This window comes from Rissa tridactyla, chromosome 1, assembly GCF_028500815.1.
Source record: "Rissa tridactyla isolate bRisTri1 chromosome 1, bRisTri1.patW.cur.20221130, whole genome shotgun sequence".
NCBI lineage: Eukaryota > Metazoa > Chordata > Aves > Charadriiformes > Laridae > Rissa > Rissa tridactyla.
Genome location: NC_071466.1, coordinates 126323151 through 126345198, shown reverse-complemented (window position 1 = coordinate 126345198; position 22048 = coordinate 126323151). Strand labels below are relative to the sequence as shown.

Genomic DNA, 22048 nt, shown 5'->3' with positions numbered 1-22048 from the left:
AAACTTATTTAAAAAAAAAAAAAGGCAACAAAGGGAAATGGAAGGAGTTAAGACCTACAAACTTGCAGTTAGGAAAAGAACCGAATTTCAGAAATTGAAAGCAGGGAAGCAAAGCATGTAGGAAGAGAAGGAACTGTTTCCAGGGGGAAGCTACAACTCACCAGGAGAGGGAGCAGCAGGAGGTTGGCAGACATCAGGGATGCTTTCTCCTCCCTCCTGCTTTGCTACAGTCATGCCCCTGCTTTATGTCTCTGCTCTTGTCTTCATCTCTGTACTCTGAGCAACTCCACCTCAGCCCTTTACCTCAGTGTGAACAGTTTTCTCTTCCATGTGTATAGCCAGTGCATGTGGGGACCATTTTCTCTCCTCCTCCCTCTCCTGAAGAGGAAGGATAAGGGCAATGCCTATAGAAGCCTCTCATGTCTCTGAGGACTCCCAGGTGCCTGCTGCTCTGAGATAACTTTCCTCTAATACTGAACTCGCCTTCATTTTGAGGCTATTCTCTGCAGGTGCTTTTTTTGCAATGTATACCAAACTTGGGTAAGGTCGATCGCTAGTTGAATAGACATCTGTATGTTTCCTAAAATCTTGAAACTTTAAAAACCAAACAAACCACTTATCATTAGTTCTTTAGTGGTATTAAGTCATAAATATTATACTGTTATATGCCTAATGCAGTATTTGCATCATATTCATTTTAATTTACTGCATTCAGTGTCTAAGATTGTCAGTAAACTTACTTCCCTTGTGCTGTCCTTCACAAACATCTGGATACAGCACAGAAAGTGGGTTGGTTTTGGCTTGTTGAAACTGATTGGCAGGACGCACCCAATTTACAGATGCCTGATGTGTGCTTTTCCAGAACCTGCTTTGAGAATTAGTCGTTTTCTGACTGCTTGTGCTGTAAATGTGGTTATGGAGCTTTTCCCTCTAAGCATGGAGGAGGAGGTGGGAGAGTTAGTAACAGAAGGACTTAGCGAGGCCATGTCTCACCCATTCTTGCCACTGAAGGATCATCCCGTTTGGCTTGTGTCCTAATGGAAAATCTAATCTAGTTTTGAGCAATAGTCACTCACCTGTTTTCGTGGGAGACTGTCTTTTCCCCAGAGCTTTCCTATTCTTAGCGTCTTCCAAGTATCACAGGTAATTAAAGGGAAAGAACAGTGAAGTGATGCTTCTGGTAATAACTTGAATTTAACTTTCTTCATTGTTCCCTTGCATCTCTTTAGAATGAATACCACAACATCAACGCTGAGCAGAAATTTTTGAAGCAGCTTATAGACAAGAACTTTGTGGTCAATTTGACGTGAAAGCTGAATGGAAGATACAAAGAAAAATTACTATTTTCAAGATCTGAAAAAATTTTATTTTTTGTACGGTATTTTTATTTTTTAAGTGCAGCATAACTGTTTATTGTTTAAAAAGGAGCACAGAAACCTCACCAAGACAGAAGCTTCTTCTAAGCCTGAGGGTAATGGACTATTGCAAACACAGTTAACTGAATTTCTGTGAAGCTATTTAATAACGGTAAACCATGAAACTTTCAGCTGAAAGTATCAGGGATATATAAAAATGTGATGCACATCACTTATTTATCAGCAAGAACTCTTTCCAAATGATTACTTCTCTGGAATACTTTTGTTTCTCTTGTTGTCCTTCAAAAGAGTTACACTGTCAAGAGACTGAGACCACCAGTGTTTAATTAGTAGATGGATGTAAAGTCTTGAATGTCTGTCTTGTAGTATAAAAATGGCTGTAAAACAATGCCTATAAATCATTACTGTGTGTTTGGCAGAAGGGGGAACATACAGAGCGTACAGGTTCTCGTCTGCCCTACCGAGGAGGGGATGTCCATCTTCAGCAAAGAAGCCGCAGCTTCTGCACTGACCATCGACCCTGAACTGCTGCCTGCCTTTGCCGAAGGTGAAGACCCTTTGGTCTGATTCGTGGAGACGTTGGTATTGACAATGCTGGTGTTTTACTCAGTTGATGGAAAACCATACTCCCCGTGCTGTGCGTCCAATAAATTTTACCGTTGGTGACTTGATATAGAAAAGAGGAGTTATGAAGACTGAAGAGTTGTCCTCACTACCTGTGTGTCAGCTGCTTCCCCCCAGACCACAACAGAAACGTGAGCTGCGACAGAGGTGTTCACACCCAAGTTTAAATTTAGAGCCAATGTTTGTTGGATTCCCAGATCTCCAGGACAGGATCGCATGTATCTTTCGGTTTGTTCACCAAGAATTGAGGTGTATATTTCCAAACCAGATAAGTCTCCTTTCTCAGATACTGTAATGCGATTCCACCTTTGAACTGTATCAATATGAGCAATGAATGTTCCCATCTTCAGCAGCAGAGTGTGCTAGGGAGTACCCAAGATGTACCTCAGCTGAATTATCATTTGGCTTCTGTTTACCTCTCCTATCTTGACGTTTAGGTTTAAAGGATGTGACTGTATCATTTAGTGGTGGCAACTTACTTTTGATTTTAATTGAAACATTTAATGGGATGTTTATGTTTCCTGGATTGGTTTGTCTCGAACAATCCTGCTGAATAAGTTAAATCTGTCTGGGAATGGCCTTGACAAATGCCAAAGAAGAAGTAGTAGTATGCTGCTGTTCTAATTCTCTCAGAGTGTGTATTTTTTAATTGTGGCAGGTTTATTTGAAAATCTTGTGGTTATCTTGATCAATCACACCTAAAGAAAGCATAAAGAAGTCCACTTGAAAAAAAAGTATAGCTGGCACAAAACCCCTTGCTGCTTTTTAATAAAACAATATAGGGAGCTTTAGCATGTTTAGGAGCAGTGCAAACAATTAAAATATGAACACAAACCTCTAGTGGGGCAAGAGCACAATATTTGTATTTTTCAGAAGCTGGGGATTATGGGAGTACTAACACAATGTCTGTGCAGCAACGTAGAGGAATAAGCATTGATGTCATCTTTCTTTTTTCCTATTTCTCTTGAAGAGTTCAATAGGTATTTAAAAAAAAAACAACAACAAAAAACCCCCCAAAAAACCAATACACAAAACACCACCACCTTCCCCTAGTTTTCATTGCCCTTTTTGGTCCCCTTAGCTCTGTCTTTTGGAAATCAGTGAGTGCGGTGTGATTTGGAGGGGACCCACAGCCAGAGGGGAGGGGGCTTTATGCTCTCACATAGTTTTTTCACCTAATGACTCCTGAGCTTTGATCCATTTCAAGAAAATTGGACCTATCTGAAATAACACTGGATTTCATAAAAATCTGGGCTGGGGAAGGACCCAGGTGTGTGCCCAGCAAGGGACAAACTGTGCCATGGGGCCCATCTGCCACAGGGGTTGGCCCCTTGGCCAGCCCTGTGCAGGGAGGCAGGTGAGAGCATGAGGGACACTGGAGCAAGTGACTCTGGTGGAAATGGAGGAAACTAGAATTTCCACCCAAGGTGGCAGAAGGGCTCTTGCCTCTTGCTCAGTTATTTTTATTTCCTTTTTTTTTTTTTTTTAAATGCACATTTCTGAGCCTTTGAGGAAGTCTTTGCTCAAAAGTCTGAATACAAACAGGTGGGGTTTTGCACCAGCAAACAGTGATATTACTGTCCTTAGTTCTACCAGCATTTATTTCTTGTCATTATTTCAGTTAATTAAAACGGTTTGAGGTTTGTATGTGACTCTGCAGCCACAGACCTGCAGTGATTTAGACTACTGACAGTAGCGATTCCACATGGAAAAAAGAGTGCTGGGGTAAGGCTTTTCACAGCAGTCATGGTGCTGTCTGAGCTCTCTTTGCGCAGAAGTCCTTGGTAGGTTTCAGGCTGTGGAGAGCAGAGCCAGGCAGAAGTGGAGGGCTACCTCTTCCCCCTTGAAACTCACGGTGGCTCCCAGAGCCAGCTCTCCCATGGGCTTCCACCAGGCATCCAGCTGCATCCATGGAACATCTCACTGCGTGCTGACTGTGAGGAATTTTTTCCAAGAGAGCTGTTGCATTTCCCTCTTCTCTCGATGCCTGGTTGCTTCTCCAACCCTGCCCCTGTGGGCAGGAGGTGGGTGGGGAGCTGTGCTTCTGAGGATGTGGTTATTTTCTCTGCTTTGTTTCCTCTTCCCACTAATCTAAACTGATTCCTTGCCTTAATTTTCTAGGGAACATTTTTCTTTCTATTTTTTTAAGGGGGGGAGTTGTTCTGCTGTAGTTAGAATCCAAACAAAATAATTGGAAAAAAGCCTTCATGGCAAACAAATGGCATCCCCCAAACTCTTTTTACTTAGACTCCTTTATTCCTTTTTTACCACGTCAGCTTTTTTGATCTCCTTAAGATTTTTTTTTTAATTTTGAGTAATGTGTTTGATATTCTCAATGCATTTAATATGCTATCTACAAGCATTTATCCTTACCAGCTGCTCCTTTTTATTAGTTCTTAATAAGCCTCCCCATTTGTATGACAGACTTGACTTCTCTCTGAAACTAAGCAGTACTCCCAGGGATATTTTTCTCCCACTTCTGTGCTCCTGCAGGGATGTTAAATCCATGACTTGCTGAGGCAGCTGTCACAGCATGGCTGAGTAACGTTTAGAGCCAGACCTGCTCACTCGGGCCTGAGCCAAGAGTTGATGCTGTTGATAAACCACAGGATACTGCGTTGGGGTTTTTTTTGTTGGGTTGGTTTGGTTTGGTTTGGTTTGGTTTTTTGTTTTGTTTGGGTTTTTTTTGTTGTTGTTTTTTTTTTTTTTTAGAAAAGCACAGCCTACAGGCCAGTAGCTTTTCTCTTCAATAATAAGCAGTGAGCCAAGTGATTAATTCCTCCCGCCGTCCCTCTCCCCTCCCCACCCCAAGATGTTTTTTTGGGATTCTGTGTACACGAGCCCTGCTTCGTCACCCACTTCACACGGTCGTTTCTGCTACTTTGCCTTGAGGACAGGCACCGCTTTTAGACTAACTTAACTTCATGCAGGCAAGAATAACTATACGTAGTGCGTTTCTCAGTAATGGCCACAGATCACAGTGTCTGTTGTATCGGGGCACGCATTTTCACAGGCGTTTTGCAATACCAAAGGTTTGCCTTGGGCCTTTTTGACAAAAGCAATAATGCTAACTCCAAATACCCTAGATCTTTTCTGAGAAGGAGCTGCTATTAAGGTTTTCTTTTCCCATTTTTGCCCTTCCTGAAAGTGAAGGCTCTGCACTGAAACTTCCCTATAAAAGCTATCCTATTTTTTTTTTATCACAGCAGACAAGCTGGCAAATTTTGAATCCCAGGGTGCTGCCAGTTTTATTTCCATGTCTGGTAATGGTGTAACTATATAGGTACTTAGTGTCTCCCATGAATTTTCTTCCTGTACCAATGGCTGAGTCAGATGATCTCATCCCTTCTTCCTCTGTCCTGTTCTCCAGCAGCCTGCTGCATTTCGAGATGGCAGCATCTTACGGCATTGGTGCTCCTGCGTTTTATCTGCCACCCCCCTCAAAACGCTGCACCATCAGAAAGACCCAGCTCTAAGGTAACAAAGTACGCATGGAACAGGCAGGGCTGAAAGCTCTGTTTGGCTCGGTCTTTTAGGGGTTTTGTTTGTTTTCTTTTCTGCTGGGAAAGTTATTTTTTCCTCTACTGTAATAATTAAGGGAAGTATGGCGATACGACTTCATAAGGAAGGTCACAAACTATTGCACTAAATAAGAATCTGAGAGTGCCTAAAAGATATCACTAAATGACATTTCCAGTGACTGTATTAGTGATAATAATACAGAATCACGACTTTGTTGTTTAATAATTAGTGTGTGGTACCTCTTGTTTCACGTGTCATGCTTTCCTTTTTAACAATGTCCTGGGAGGTAGTATAAATACCTTAACTTTTAAGTGGAGTCTGATTTTTAAGAACATACCAAGCTCAACATCTGTTTTTGAGATCGGTAAATACATATTTTATTTACCATTTGTCTTAAGTTTTATATGCCTTTAGAGTGCCACCTCTATGTTGAAGACATCCTTACAGTTGTTTCAAGTGAAATTTTGAATGCTACAAATGGAAAGAGATTATTTTCCTGTGAATAAATTGTGTTAAAGACGGCGCCCCCAGGCTTATTTTTGCGAGGTCAGTGCTCTGCGTGTGTATGCGCGTGTGCGGATGCGCCTGTGTGCCCAGTCCCATTCGTTATTAATGCTTTGTGAAGTACACACAGTGTTGTCAGATACAGCAACGAGTTTCAGAACAAAGTTTGGTACTTAGTAGAGCAAACAGGGCTGAAAATTTTTTACCCTAGGTAGGCTGAGCTGTACTGCAGGTGGAAACAGCACTGCGGGCTGAGTAAAAGCAAAGCCGGGACATAGTTTTTGTGGGTAAGATCAAGAGCAGCATCCTCCTGAGTTTAATGTTTCGTGTTTTTTTAATCTTGCCTGTCTTATTGAGGACTTTCAGGGGAGTGCTAAAATAAAAGACGTCTAACTAAGATGATGGAGCGTGATGAAACACTTTGGCTAAAAAGTGAGAGACGGTGATTCCGATACTTCACTCACGTTTTGTTTTCTCTTTTTTGTGCAGTAAGTATGAGATGCTGGGGGGAGCTGCTCAGCCAGTGGCTTCAGGGCATCTAAGGGAGACTTAGAAAACGATTACCTGATGCTAGCAGGTATGCAATGCATTCATTTTAGTATGGACAGTTTAGGAGTTCGTCAACCTGGAGGAAATGCCTGTCTTTGAGGTGAGACTGGGGGAGCCACACCATGCATTATAATGTACTCCCTGCAATGGAGCCGTGGTTGAATAGCGATGTAGATCAGTGACAAATACGTTGCTGCTTTCACGCTTTTGTGGGCTTTTGCTGCAGGTGGGAAAAATGGAGAGGAATGGGAAAAGCTGTTTTCAAATCACAGGGAGAGCCGGGGACGTGGTGCGCAACTCCCTGCCTGGGCAGCCAGCTCTGCCTTTGTAGGGGAGCACAAGCCCTGGACGTGGCACCTCCATGCTGGCCCGTGTCTCAGCTTCCCCCTGTCCACGCTGCACTCCCCCAGCGGCTCCTGCTGAGCTGGCCCAGTCCCACCGGCTGCCTGAGGGACCCCTCGCTCGGCATGTCCCCCCCAGCCGCTGTCTCCCACTAAATGCGATGCCGGGACAGCGTGTCCTCCCCCCGCCGTGGCTTAGGGCAGGTTTTGCCCATAGAAAGGAACTAAAGAAAAAGGTATTGGATTTTTTTTTTTTCATATCGGGCTGTCAGTGGTTTCAGAGAGTCCTTGCGGTCTGATACGAATTCAGAGGGTTGAACGTTCCTTCTAACACTTCTGCTGAATGAAGACAGGATTAATTATTATTTTTTTTAAAGATATTTAATAAGATATTTTTTTCAAATCAGTACAAAAATTTTAAATACAAAATTATTTGCTTTTGACATATCTCATATATTCTGGGAACATACCGAAGTCACCAATGCCTGGTAAACTGTCCGTCTGTTCCTGCCACCGTTCCATAAAATTTCTGAGATAAAGCACCACATTATATCACTGGAGTCCTTAGTCAATGTTAGACTGCATTAAACTCTGCATTTAAATAATGGTAATGCCAGTTAAATCCAATCTTAGTTCTGCATGAAAAAAACTCTAGTTCATTTTTGAATCAAAAGCGGTAGCGTTAGCTAAAGACACTGAAGAAGTGGTGAGTATTTAACTCTTTCAACTAGCGTAAGAGTGTGTGATGTGCAGCACTGTACAGGGAAACACAGCAAAGTACACTGCCCTTGGAAACGAATACTTTTGAGGTGAGATTAGCACCATTGATGAACAGACAGCTCTTGCAGAGAAGTTGCTTTCCTCGCGTATGGTAAAGATGGAGGCCTGCAGGTTCTCCTTGACAATTGGTAACATATAAATAAGGATTGGAAATCAGCTTTTACATAAAAAGAAGTTCTCAGATAAATTTGCGTGATCAGTATTGCTGGTAAAGTTATCGGTTGATCTCAAACAACAGATTAGTTAATTAGCAAACAGAGCTACTTCTGCTTTGCCTAGTCATTGACGAGTAAACTGATTTAACTTGCGCTGAGTGGCAGAATAGGCGTCCCTTCTGACAAGCCAAACGGGCGCAGGTTCTTAGCACGAGCACAGAAATCCCAAGCAAATTTATTCCGCCCTGCTGTATTGCCACGTGTTGGCCAAAACGTCTCAATTACGTGGCACAAAGCAAATGGGGAACCCTTTGTTTTTGTCTCTGATCTGCCTCATCTACCTCAACTGTGCAAATGCAGATGGAGGCTTTTGGAGTGCTGTGGCACTTGGAGGTGAACACAGCGCCTGCTGGAGGCAGCGGCGGAGTTCTGGGTCCAGCGACTGCTGGAGAAAGCTCGTGTGGAATAGTGACACCATCGCTACTCCTCTTCCATCATAAATAAGTTGTTCAAGAAAAAAAACCTCACACCTGAAGGAATATTTTATATGGGGGGAAGGGAAAGAAAGGTCTCCAGCTAAGAGAACCTTTGCTTATCAGGCAGACCTGCTGTCAAAAAAACAAACAAAAAAACCCCCACCCAAACAAATAAAAAGCCACTCAAATTTTTCCATGTAATTTGAGACTGAGCTACTCTGGTTTAAGTCACTGGTTTTCATCTCCTGACTATGATCAATGCAACAGGAATGAGTGACGTACACTGATTTGAACCTTAGTACTGAATTATTGTGAATGAAATGAAGTAAGCACGGCATCACAGAAATATATAATGTACAGCTAATATGTCCCCCTCGGGTGCAAAACAACTGTTTATGAACCTGATACACATCTTTAGATATGTTCACCACACCTTTTTTTTTTTATAAGTAGCTGTGCATAATGTTAAACTTTGTATTTATTTTTTTTTTTGTACAAAATGGTCTGAAATGGTCATAAAATGCATCTTTCATGGTATAAAAGTTTGAAGCAGAGAAGAAAGGTTTTGATTTTCTGTGTGTGTGTGTGTGTGTGTCTGGTTTTTGTTTTACATGGGATACAATAAATATCCTGAAAAAGACGAATGAACGTACTGCCCGGCATAGAGTCCTGCCGCCTGCTCGGATGGCATTTGAACGTAAACCTTGTCTCCATGCATCAGCGGGACAACGGCACTGCCTGAAGCCTGGTCCAGGAAGCCCTTCTTGTACTCGTCGTAGGTGTACATCAGCGGCTCGTTGTTCTTGAACAACGCCACCCAGACGCTGGCCCCTTTACAGTGGACGTGGTAGGCGAAGTAGTAGATGCCGGGGATCTCGCAGGTGAAGATTCCCGTCTGGGGGTTGTAGTTCTGCCGGCCGTTGTAGAGGAGCTTGTCAAATTTCACGGGCACCCCGACCCGGGGGAAGGGGGTGAGGAGCTCCGCCGTGAACGCAGGCATCTCGTAGACGGCGGCACCAGCCTTGCCTTTCTTGCCCTTGTAGCCATAGGGGGGCTTGACGCCGTCTATTGGCCCCACCTCGGGCAGGTACTGTCCCACAGATGGCGGAGTGGGTGGGATGATGACTGGGGGACCTGGGGGCCCAGGGGGGCCAGGCGGCCCCTGGAGTCCCGGCTGGCCAGGGGGACCGAGCGCCCCTGGCTTCCCTGGGGGTCCCTGCAGCCCCGCCACACCGGGTTTGCCCACGCCAGGGAAGCCGGGGGGTCCGGGCAGGCCGGGCTCCCCCTTTGCCCCTGGCAGCCCCGGGGGTCCGATGGGACCGCTGGGTCCTGCGATGCCTGGGATGCCCGAGGGGCCCTGAAGCCCCTGGGCGCCAGGGAGCCCCGGCTCCCCCTTCGGCCCCACCAGCCCTGGGACACCCGGCAGCCCGGGCAAGCCCTTCTGCCCAGCTTCCCCCTTGGGCCCTGTGGGACCCGGCAGCCCCCGCAGCCCGGGTGCCCCCACTTCCCCGGGGAATCCTGGCTTCCCTGGGAAACCCTGCAGGCCAGGTTCCCCTTTGGGGCCAACTGGTCCTGGCGGCCCCACGGCACCACCTTCTCCTTTGGGTCCCGGGAAGCCGGCGGCACCTGGGGGGCCCATGATGCCCGGCAATCCCGGCTGGCCTGGCTCCCCTGGCGGCCCCCCCATGCCTGGCGGCCCAGCGTGGCCCTTCTCCCCCTTCGGCCCCAGGGGCCCGGGCAGACCACCCACCCCACGCTCACCCTTGGGCCCGGGGAAACCTGGCTTCCCAACCCCGGGGAGGCCGGGAGGCCCCGGCAGGCCTGGCAGGCCTTGCTCCCCTTTGCCACCTGGGAAGCCCGGCTGGCCGGGGACGCCGTCCTGGCCGGGTTTGCCAACGCCAGGCAGGCCGGGAGGGCCCTGCATTCCAGGGGCCCCCGGGGGCCCCTGCAGCCCCAGCTCTCCTGGGGGTCCGGGTTTGCCTAGGGGTCCCTGTGGGCCGGGGAAGCCAACCATGCCTGGCTTGCCGACCCCTGGCAGCCCCACGGGGCCGGGGGGACCCGGCAGCCCGGGCGGTCCCTTCAGCCCCGGCAAACCCGGGATCCCGACGCCCTTCTCCCCTTTTGGCCCTGGGATCCCGGGGGCTCCTGGGGGCCCCTTCATCCCGGGCTCACCCTTTGGTCCCGGCTGTCCCTGCAGCCCTGGAGCACCTGCTTTCCCAATGCCAGGAAGGCCGTGAGGCCCCGGCGGTCCTTGTGGCCCGGGTATCCCCATGGGCCCAACCTCCCCCTTCGGCCCCATCTCCCCTCTCGGCCCTGGGGGCCCCATGACGCCCGGTTTCCCCGGCATCCCTGGCAAACCCGGCTTCCCAATTCCTGGATATCCTTGCGGGCCTGGTTTTCCTTTGGCTCCTGGCACGCCGTGACCTGGTAATCCTGGTGGCCCTGGCGGCCCTCGTGGTCCAGGCTCACCAGGGGGACCTTGCTCGCCCCTCAGACTGCGTATGGGCATTTCTGCGTGGGGGAGAAAAGAAAAAGAAATGGGGAGGGGGAGAGATGAAAGGTGACTGCGGTCGCATCCTTCGAGAAACACAAAGACAGTTTTGAATCGAATGTTCTTGCTATGGTGCCTCTCTGTTTTGTGGTGGGCAGGGAGGCAGAGCTGGCCAGCGAGATACAGGTTGGTATTTGGAACAAAGAGGATGTTCCCACTGTTTTGCCTACCCCAAACTCGCGTGCACATTTCTGTTTCCATGAAATCATGGTTTTGCCTCATATTCGCTTATATTTTTGCCCTGCAAAAAGCCATTTGCGCTTTACTAGTGTTTTCCACTTGTACAATCTTAAGCAGCAAAATCTGCCTTTTCTGTAGACTAATCTACTTTTAAGAGTTTTCGCAGGACACAGAAGCTGCTCGGGGCTCCTGTGCTGTAGGAGGACTTCTGGCATAAAAGTGCTTTTGCTGCAGGGGCTTACACTAGCAAGATCAATTAAAAAAGATTGTATCAGTAAGAAGTTTGTACATAACTATGACTGCATTTTCACCAAGGCTTTGGTTCCCATTAAGATATTACTGGAAACTTGCAGCCTTACCCAACACTGCCAAACTCCCACAGGTTTTTAGCGTAGCCACATCCAGTTAGAGCTCTTCTAAACACGTCACAAAATGTTTTTATGGTCCAAACCCACATTTTTGTGTATGTGACCACTTAGCATTGCGGGTCAGGGTGAGCGAGTTGCCGTGTGAGAGTGGTTGTGCTGGGGCTGGTTGCTTTTCAAGCGGCAGGCTTTTTGTGTTAAGTGGAAAGTCTGCTTCTCATTGGCTCCGAATTGGATAAAGTGGGAGGTTTGGTGGGAGAGATGAGGTTTCAGGGCAAGGGTATTAACTGTTCTTTGGGAGGCAGAAACCCGCCCTCTCTGCATATGTTGTGTTTTATGCACGTAGGAAACCTCCTTTGCTCACAGGATGGGTCGGTTTTACTACAGCCAGTCGTGCTTGTTCAGACACTCCAAAAATAGGCCCTGAAATCTTTCATTTCCCTCTGAAGCCAGTGGAGCCTGTGGTTACACAGAGCCCTCAATAAGACAAAGAGTTAACCAGCTCATCTGAAGTCGCACAGACGCTCGCTGTCTCCACAAGGATTTTATGACACTGGGTGTTCCTGGTTGCCCTTTGTATTTTGGACATTTTCTGATGTTTTCTTAAATATCCTAATATTGTCCAAACTTCCTTTACCGAACACTGAAAGTGCTTGTACGTGCAGACTCATGCGATAATGCCCTGTACCTCCAGTGCCTCAGTTACTCCCATAAATAACCTACAGAAAGAGGACTGCAGAGACAGAAAAGCAACTGTATGGTTTTATCTGCAAACCTCTAAATCACAGGGTCTGGACAAATCCAGACAAAACTGTGACATTCCTGTAAATTCAAATCTTGGAGCTCTTAGCTCTTATTTCACGTCCAGTTGCTGCAGTGAGAGCACCTCCAGGCAGGACCCTGGCCCGTCTACCCAGGCCATTATTTGAAACCCCATCAGAGGGTTTTCTGCAGGTGCGTGGGATTATGAGGTTTCTCCTCCCTCCATCAAGCACCCAAACACACCTGGGGCCAGCCTCCACCTCCCCAGCTGCTGGAAGCTCATCACAGGTAGGGCTGCTCAGAGGTGGTGCTGCAGCCCAGGAACTGACTACAGCCTTGATCTGGTGACCCCAAGCTGCCCTACAGCTCTTGAGAGCCCATCTTGCCAGGTACCCACCTGGCCAGCCCTCAGAGCCCCTAGGGGCCATGCCCAGCCTGCAGCAGCCTGTTCCCTGTCCTCAGTTACCCCCAGGCAGCCGGTGCTGTAGGGTACCAGGCAGGACCGTGCAGGGGTGGCGAGGGACATGCCCAGCCTACCTTTTTCTTTCTTGGGAGCCATGTCCTTGCCGAGTAGAGGCATCTGCGGGACCTCCTTCATGTACTGAGGCAGATGGGGGTACTCTTTCCCGTACTGCATGTGCGGCACCTCCTTGCCCATGTGCTGCATCGGGATGCCTTCTTTGCCCAGCGGTATGTGAGGTACTTGTTGTCCGAGGGGCTGGTACTGGGGCACCTGGGGTGGCAGCTGCTTGATCCCATAGTAGACGCCACCTTGAGTAGACCTCACCAGCTCTAGGTAAATGGTCACAGCCACTGCCAGCAGCTGCACAGGGAAGAGCAGCATGGCCATCACCTGTGAAAAACACAACAGTTGGCAGAAAATGTTTCTTCGTGTCATGTGTTTTCCACTAGGGACAACCTGCTCCCATTTTCTGCAGCAAACCGGAAGTAAACCTCCGTAAACTGTCTCTGGTTTGTGTGTTGCCCTGGAGGACATCCTGCAGCAGGCCTCTGTCTGGTTTACTGGAGGCTCTTACTCAAATAGTACTATTAGAGCAAATGTCCTTATATGCATTCAGTTTTATACTACCCCGCAACCCCAGCTGGTGCTGGGGTGCAGTTTCTCCATACAGGGACCTGCTCCCTCCTGTCCCCAAGCTGCAGTTTGACGCTTTCTCATTTGTGTCAGTGCCACGACACAAGGTCTGGGAACCTCTGCTGCAAGCTGTGGCACAGGGGGAGAGCAAGAAGGGGCACGTGGGGATCTCTTAAACACTTTTTGCCCAAGGAAACTAAATTATCAACACCCCTTCTGCCATGCTTTCCATAGCAATGAAAGATCAGTTTCTGCAGTTTAAATCTGTGCCTAGGGTTGTGCACCATAGCTGCAAGGTGCAGGGGCTCTCCATTTCTATCCCAGCTCCTCGACAGCTCTTCTCCTGAGCTGGGCTCCAATCCTCTCAGCCTTCACCCAGAAGAACAGGACCATCTAGGGGCGGTCTGGGCCACCAGTGCCTCTGGGCAGGATCAGTTAACCCGTGCCTTTTTCCAGAGATGTTCAACTATTTCCTAAAGGTGTCCCCGGCTGCAGACCCTGTCCCTTCCCCAGGTGGCCCATCCCAGCACCTCACCATCCCTGCTAACACAGCAGAACAGGGTTGGTTGTTCTTTTTCTTCCTTCTCACAATACAAACTTGGGACTTCCTTTCCCATCTGCTTTTGGCTTTCCTTTCTGCAGTAATGGTGTTACTAGTAGGTGAGCAGCAAATCAGCAATCAGGAACTCCCTAATTGAGTGCAAATTTGGGGGCAGCCTGAGGTAAGGAGGAGCCCTTGTGTGTTACAGTTTGAGTGTTTTGCAGTTTGTCCCACAACTGAGCCCAGTAGGCAAGTCCTGGTCTTTTGAAATGCACGTGGCAATTGCCAGGCTTGATGGTGTTCCTGACTCCCTGCTTTTCCAGGGAGCGCACAGTGCAAAGATGCCTTGCACCCAAGCCGAGCTGCTGGAAAAGCCCCTGCCACGCAGGCACACCTGCGGAGCTTTCCCAAGCCGCTCGTCAGGATTTGCTCCCAGCAGCTGCTGGGCCCCACTGAGCCCAGGTGTGGGGAGGGTGGCCTGAGGGGGCGGTGGGGGCTTTGTACCTCCTGCTTGTGTTCCTCCTTCTCCCATAGCCTGGCTTGACAGAGGATAAAAAAGCCCCTCCATCTGTGTCTAAGTGGCTCAGCACTGAGCTCCCTTCAAGCTCGTTCCCCCTGCCTTTTGCAGGGTGAAGCTTTTCCCTTTTCCTGCTGGGGCTGATCCCCGCTCAAATCTAGCTGCTCGGGGAGCTGCAGCCCCGGCTCCCCTGAACAGGGTGATGCCGCAGCATACGGGAGGACCCCCCTCGCTTGAGGGGCAGCGTGACCCCACCTTGGCTGGGACGTGCCCTCCCAGGGGCCGTAAGGAAATGTGGCTTTGGGCAGGTAAGGCTGCTGCGGAGAACTGGGGGAAAGCGTGAGAGGTAGGTGGGCTTGGGGTGGAGGAAGCGTATTTGCAGAGGAGGGGTCAGCATGCAGCTCTGTTCGCCTCCTCTAACGCTGCACTGTTGATAGCGGGCCTCTAAAGAGAACCTCAAAATCAGTGGTGAGGACAGGACTTTGCAAGGCATCCATGAGGGGTGCCCCGGCGGGCAGGGGGTGTGAGGGGGCTGCAGGGCGGCTGCAGGACTCGCTGAGCTGAGGGAGCAGGCCAAGGGCAATGCAGGTGTTGAGCCTGGGAGTTGTGACTTGTGTTTTCCCTGCTCGCCGCTGTACAGTTTGACTGGAGCGCTGGGAGGGCTGGGAACTGCTTCTCTGTGCTGTGGCGAAGGCGATTGATCGGGTGGTAACATTGGGCATCATTTAGTTTTTATGTCTGAACTCCTGCTCAAAGTTCTCCCTTCACTTTGCATTAGCAAAGCACCTGGAGAAATCCTCGCTGCTCTTTTAAAACGTTTCTCCTTCATTTTGCTCTGTGATATCTAATCTCTCAATTAGTGTATCGTCATTACTGAAGGTGTAAGTGGAGGCTAAATCCAAATCCCATTGTTAAAACAACCAGCAGAAGATTAGTATTTTCAGTAATGTTCCTAAATAGACAAATGAACTACAGAAAAGACGGAACTATGTGTTAACAGCAAAACAAACCATTTAAGAAAATGAAATATTAGTGAATAAACACTAGATGGAGCATATGTTGCACAGCTGAGTTTCTACAGTCACTTTCTCTCCCAGGAATTTAAGGTCTTGGATGTAACCAGTTGCCATGTGGCAAAGAGAACCAGGGCCAAGATGTATGGGAGTTTGTAAGTGTAGCTAAAGCCCAAGCGCAGTTGCTCGTCCTTGTTCCGCAAAGCATTTCACCAAAGGCTTCATCTCCAGTGAGTTTAACGTGGCTTTTAGCCCACGGCTGGCTGCTTTGCTGAGAGCTGAAGGATTAGGGCTTTAGGACGCAGCATTTCTGCTTAAACCTCAATGTCACTGGGCTGCGAGGACAGCTTGTGCCTGATCAGTCACTGGGGCTCAGCTGGGATGTGGTAATTTATTAACCTGCTGCAGCTTCATCGGGCACATGGACCCCAAGCAACCTTTTCCTTTCGGGAACGGTGGGGGGGGTTATCCCTGCTCTTGTCTCTGTTAGCCTGTCTGTTCCTTTCTGTACCATCGCCAGTAACTGGATGAAGCTTTGGCTCCCTGCAGCCAGGCGGGGTAACGCCTGCCTCAGTTTGCAGGTAAAATCCCAGCTATTGGAAAACTTGACGCTTTCTGTGCGTCTCTCCCAAATGAAAAGCAGTGCCTGCATGAGGAGAGAAATGCAGTGAAACCTTTTTAAAAAAAAATATTAGAAGATATTGGATGATTTAGGTTTGTTGCTGAAACCTAGAAGTATGAAGGGCAGGGTGGATTTTGAAGAATGAAGTTATTAAGTTAGCTTCTTGGCTACTTTGTTGTTCTGGTGGCCAGTTTTTTTTGGAGTTTGTTTTTTTTAAAAAGATAACTTCAGTGGAATAAGTGGAGAGGGAAATAGGTAAAATTCCTTTGGATGTGATTTTTCTCTTTGTTTTTATTATGTGGGCTTTGTGTGTGAGTGGGAACTATTTGAACTAATTGAAAAAAAATTTCCTACAGGGAGACTCGAGCCTGCCCGCAGCCGAGGGTGAACTCAAGATCCCGCTGCTTGTGCCGAGCTCCCTTGGCCCCGCCAAGTGTCACGCAACCCACCTGCGGTTTAACAGGCGGAACCACACAGCACATGAGATGTTTTTGTGTGCGCGTGTGGAAATTTTGAGGGAGATCAGGCAAGGCTTCTAGAGATAGGAAGGCTCCAGAAAAATGAGGTGATCTCACTACATCTGTGTTTCTCTTAGTGTTTTTTTGATTCCTCATAACCAAAACAGTGTGGCCTGGAAATGACAAATTGCTTCTCGTCTATTGATTTTGGCTGGCGCTGGTGCCTGTGAGTAGCTGAGGTGGAAGGTGGGGGTTTATTTACTGAACAACTTCAGGCTAGATGGGACTTGGCTGACATATTCCTGGGAGGAGGTCAGAGCCTCCTCGGCGGCTTCACGTGAGCTGTCTGGGTCTTGCGATCTGCCACAGGTACCTGGGAAGTGGCCTGTGTTTAGCGCCGGCCGTATGGCTTGTCTCTCCCCCTGCTCCCCAAGGAAGGAGGGACCAGACAAAATTAGTCTTGATGAGAAATGTGGTAGAGTCCTGTGTGTGACTGCTTCTGCTCGCTGCCTCCTGGCAGTGGGTTCAGCTGGATCATCACTATCAGATACCGTCACTATAAGGCAAGCCTGTCCTGAAACATTGAGGGATGCCCTTCATGGGATAGTCCTTCAGTGTTTCAGCTCATTGCCTATCTCATCCTGCTCAGCTTTTCTAAGCAGTTATTTATGTACTGAGAAGTTGAAGGACTTTTTTTTTCTGCCCTGCAGTTTGCTTCTGAATGCCTGGGTGCGTAGCTCTCGTTGTTTAAAGACCTTACTGGGAAACCACCAACATCTTTAAATGCCTAAAAGCTACTGAAAAGCTTGCTCTTGGTTTTTAAAAGAAGCGTATAGATCCTAAATGTTGGACAAGTTCTCCAGAGCTTATGAGCAGCAAAAGGAGATTTTCCCAGTGATGACAGGACTTAAGGAAAATACCAGACTGAGGGGGAGAAAAATCTGTGCTGAAGATACAGCCAAAGTGTAAGACATCCCACACCCTTCACCCAAATGCCAGCAATTTAGGGATCATCTCCAAACACATTCATGTAATGCGATCTGACGTGCTTTCAAAGGTGTACATCAGCAGAGCAATAAACTGGTTTTGGAATGGGATTTTCCTGGGTTTCTGTCAGAAAGCAATGGGAATGCGTCTACATATTTACGGCAGGTAAATCAGTGCCTGCATGCACCTTTGGAGGAGCAAAAGGCTTGGAGAATGCAAAGTTTTACCTTCACTGTTTGAATGTCTGAAGGAAGATGGAGGAGAAGCTAATGTGCCTTCCTAGTGTGCGATGCGTCATTTTGTACCAGTTGGTCAGATTAAGACACAGTAACTGTTTTCCTTTACCTAGGGTGGGGAGAAGGAACGTTATCCTAAACCACAAGTGTTCAGCTGCTTGTGTGTGAGCGTGTGTGGTTGGCTCTGTGGGTGAGAGAGAGAGTCCCTGAAAAAGCATGTTTTTATGGGCGAAGCTCAAGTGAGAACATTTCTCAACAACCTCTTTGGTAGAGCTGTTTTCCCGAGAAAACTAGAAAGGGCCTTCCTCTGGCTATTTGCGTTTGTCAGTAGAAACTGAAGACAAAACAAAATGTACCAGCAGTTGTAATTCTTAAATTGGTGTGAAGAAATAATGGCTAGTTTAGCCTAATTGTGTAAAGAATGTATGGAAAAAGTGATGCCCATCCATGTGGGACTTGAAATCATAGGTGGTCTTGCAAAGGCTGGAAGCCAGACATTGATTTATCAGTTCTTACAGGGAAGTGATGGCTCTGCAACCAATTTTGGGGTTAACTGAAACTTACCCATGTCCCAGAACCTGTAAGATACTTGCCCAGAGATGAGCCCCATGGGCTTAATTTACCACGCATTGCTTTTGAACTGCTGTATTTCCCAAAGAGGCATAAGGCATGAGTGGGTCTCAGTGAGTCTCTTCTGCCCTGGGGTCCCTTCCACGGGGGCTGCCTAAAGCTGCAGGGACGTGTTCCTCACTGCGCTGAGGGGACAGACTTGCTAGCGCTCAGGTTTCCTCATGGAAAATGACTGCTGCCAAACTCGCAAAATAAAAATCCTAGTGACTCTGGAGGTTTTGTGCCCAGAAGAGGGCTACTAAAAAATATTTGATGCTGAAAAGCTAAATTCTCTAGTATGTTTTTGACTCGAGATCAAAAGTGGTTAGGAACACAGCTACTTTTGGAGTATCTTGACAACTTTTATTACCAGGTATCTACAATGGTGTATCCAGGGGGGGCAGAGGGGGGGTCTGCTCTGCTCTTGGGGATGGCGAGGTCTAATCCCACAGGAACATTATAAAATTCACTGAAGTCTCTTTTTGTCATATAAGGACATGCAGGGACAGCATAAGGCACTGTAAATGGCAAATAAGGTGTCACCCTGCCTAAGGAGTAACACCGCTGTGTCGCAGAGAGCGGGTGGGTGTAGAGGGACAGGAGCCCTCCGTGGGCAGTTGCCTGGCTGTCCCCTAGCTCGCAGGCAGAGGTACGTGGCAGCTCATGAGGAGTCAAAAGACGGCTTGCAAGAGACCGCTACAAAGTCTTCACAAGCCAATAACCATTTTTCTATTTTCATTTTTAGCATTACTTTGGTAACAAATAACCTGTACTGTTCCTGTTTTGTGCAATATGGTTCCCTTAACCTGCTGGGTTATATGTGCAAGCCTGTGCACACCCCCACCCCTATACATATTTTTGTTAAGGTCCCTACCACCTGAAGAGCATTAGATTAATCACTGGGCATGTAACTTTTTTTTTCGGCATTTGTAAACTAATCCTTTTAGCCAGATACCTTTCTTCTAAGAAACTTTAGCACAAAATGAGAAGAGCAGCTATCAAGGCCTTAGTTCCTGCAGTTGCTCAGCACCAGTGAACGGCTGGGGTGACTTCAAGTAGGGGACGTCTTGAGATGTGAAAAGTCAAGCAAATGTTGGTTGTTGTTCTCAGCAGCAGCGCTGCAATGTGTAAGTGACTTGAGCCTTGACCTTCGCAGCACTTTGCTGTCCGCAGTTTTCAAAGACGCTATTTCAAAACTTAATCCCAGCTAAAATGAATCTCTGGATCACTAAACTCCTTTGAGGACTAGCTTGTCAATCAGTGCATACTTTCTGAAGGGATCTGAGGATACCCTGTACTGCATGGAGACTGAATTTTAGTGGGAACTCATATTTTCAGGGGCAGGAAAAACCAACAACCTTCTGCTTGCCAAATAATTTTGTATTTGCTCAGAGCTTTAATACACTCAATACCACTTGAATATAAAGCACTCTTCTGCCTTTCTGTGCCAAACAAGGTTTTATGTCATTTGGACAGATGTTTTTGAATTTGCAATCAAAGTAATTAAACTCAGTTTGGTGTGTTTCTTCTTGAAAGTTCAGTCATACTTCACGTAAAAGCAGGGAGCGAAGGCAACCAAGTGCAACTTGGCACACATTTCCCCTCTGAAAGCTAACCAGTTTCGTAATGCATATTAAGACTAGCTACGCTGAGTTAATCTTATTTTCAGCAGTAAAGAGCTGGAGGATGGTATGGGAGAGCACAGCCGCTGTGCGAGGGCCCAGCCATGCTGTTGGCAGATGGTTGCTCCATGCCTCACTGCAGCCCAAGCAGGTTTGGGGTCCCCCATCATTTTATTTTTAATGGTGCCTACAGCTTCATTGAAGGCGATACCCGTTTCTTGAGTAGGCAAAACGTTTACCTTGCTAAAGGCATCTATAAAGGCCTGTGTATTCAGGAGGGAGGAAAGCAGGATTTATGGTAAACGTAATCCTTCTTGTGGAACTCTCCCACAGAGATCGGGTTTGTTATTCCATGCCCCCCCCCATTTTCACTGTCCCCACCAAGAAAACAAAGTAGTGTTGAGTGTCTGTGTTCAGTTTAGATTACCAAGAAACAGCTATTGTTCAGTATGTTAAAAATAAATTAAATCATATTTTGCTCAAGGTCTAACAACTGTGTCCGATTATCATGCGGTATTTACTAAATCTAGGACAGTCATAACAAGGATTGTTATAATACACATTTTAAAATGCACACATGCATAAACCTGCTGCTAATGGGAAATATTCAACATGTGGCAGATGCCTATTTCTATTTTTTTAGAAATTCAAAATGGTGCCTATGGTTGCTTTCTTAGAGAAGTGTGAAAACATCTAAATAAACAGCTTCATCTTAAAAAAATGATAACCATCTATAAGCTATCTTTGGCTTCAGTGGCAATTATATGGTCTTTTCTTGCAATGCCTGGGGAGACCTCTGTTTATCCATTTGTAAATCCATTTCCAAAGACAAAGCAACTGCCTCTGCTCCAATCTTTTTGCAAGTACATTTGTGCATGTGCTGGGTCTGGATGGTGACCCAGCTCCCTGTATGAAAACGGCACCCTTGGACTCCCTTGGTTTCTTACTTCCAAACAGTGTATGTTTGCGTGTGTGTCTGTATCTACATATATATGAAAACAGTTGTCTGTGTGCAGGTACTTATGTGTGCATATATGTGAAAACGCACATCCTGGGACCGGAAGCAGCCATGATGAGAAAGAGAAATTAGGCCATGCAGACATAATATTATCCTGCCTTTAGTCTTCTCCCTGTGCCCAGTCTGCTGCCAGCCTACCTACGTGGGCCTGGGTAGGTACCTCCATCTCTCTCTGTGTATCTGGGCATGATTAGATTGGCACCTCCACAACCCCTAACTCCCAGGCATGGGGCTCTGCCCACTCAACACAAACACGAAGCTCACGATTTACGACGGTATTCTGACGCCCGGCGCTAGTAATTGATTTCCAGGGGAGCTAGTCTCTCTTGCGTGTCTCTGAGGATCTGGCCCAGAAGCTGTTTGCTGGAAAATGCCTGAAAGCTACTTGCAGTCAGACGGCAGGGAGCCGTGTCGAGGAGCAGCGAGCTGGGCATTGCTGGCTGGGCGACCACAGTCCCCGGGGATGCAGCTCTCTGGCGTGGTGGCGTGTACTCGTTTGCACGAATCAGTGTCTGACCTCGGACTGGGGAGGAAGGACCAACGTGGGGGAATGTTTGCAGAAAAGCATGCGACTTTAATTATGGGATTAGAATTAATTATAGGTAGGATTTAGCAAATACCTGCCTCTGAATACGTTTTCCTGTTCTCTGCCATGTGGCATGCGCTTGAATCCTCTGCCTAATGCGCTCTTCTGGGCAGTTTGCCTACAGTCTTGGTGGCAGGCGGCTTTGATGGAGGCACTTAAGCGACTGCCACCAGCTCCCCATTCGGCAATGGGCTGCGCAAGGCACATAAACCTGGACCCGATAATGTGGAACGCACAAAGTGATCAAAGCCTAGAGCTGCCTCCCTGCTTATCAGCACGTAATCGCCCTCCTGGCGCAGAGCCCGGGACCGGCGGCCGATGTGGCCGAGCACAGACTGTTTCTTCAACGTGGGAAATGACCTGAGGGCTCCCTCTCTGAAGTGGTGGTGCTACCAGCACTTGCAGAAGGAGCTCCCCGTGGGGCACAGCCACTGACACTGTCCAAGGAATTTGCCTTATCAGATGCAATGGGTTTCGCTGTGCGCGGCCCACTGGCAGCGAGGCTGGCTTTCCTGGAAGTGCTTTTATAGCCAACCGACCGTCTCCTGGGGGCATTGT

At 47.8% G+C, this 22048-nt stretch overlaps 2 protein-coding genes across 23 annotated transcripts in view; one reads left to right on the top strand and one right to left on the bottom strand.

Moving 5' to 3' along the window:
* The window catches only part of ST3GAL6 (ST3 beta-galactoside alpha-2,3-sialyltransferase 6), a 48010-nt gene extending 41958 nt beyond the window's left edge, over window positions 1–6052 (top strand). For 18 of the 19 annotated variants that reach the window (XM_054188616.1, XM_054188614.1, XM_054188632.1 and 15 more), the window contains one exon: window positions 1230–6052. In XM_054188616.1, the coding sequence (XP_054044591.1) occupies window positions 1230–1310 (81 nt within the window). In that variant the 3' untranslated portion in view covers window positions 1311–6052. The remainder of the gene's footprint in view (window positions 1–1229) is intronic. The other variant, XM_054188626.1, reaches the window with a different exon arrangement.
* Window positions 6053–7313: 1261 nt separating this feature from the next.
* Window positions 7314–22048, bottom strand: part of COL8A1 (collagen type VIII alpha 1 chain) — a 95334-nt gene continuing 80599 nt past the window's right edge. For 3 of the 4 annotated variants that reach the window (XM_054188606.1, XM_054188608.1, XM_054188607.1), the window contains 2 exons: window positions 12723–13038; window positions 7314–10838 (listed from right to left, as the gene is read on the bottom strand). In XM_054188606.1, coding sequence (XP_054044581.1) covers window positions 8935–10838; window positions 12723–13035 — 2217 coding nt within the window. In that variant the 5' untranslated portion in view covers window positions 13036–13038 and the 3' untranslated portion in view covers window positions 7314–8934. Of the gene's footprint in view, window positions 10839–12722; window positions 13039–17646; window positions 17932–22048 lie in introns of those variants that run through there. The other variant, XM_054188609.1, reaches the window with a different exon arrangement.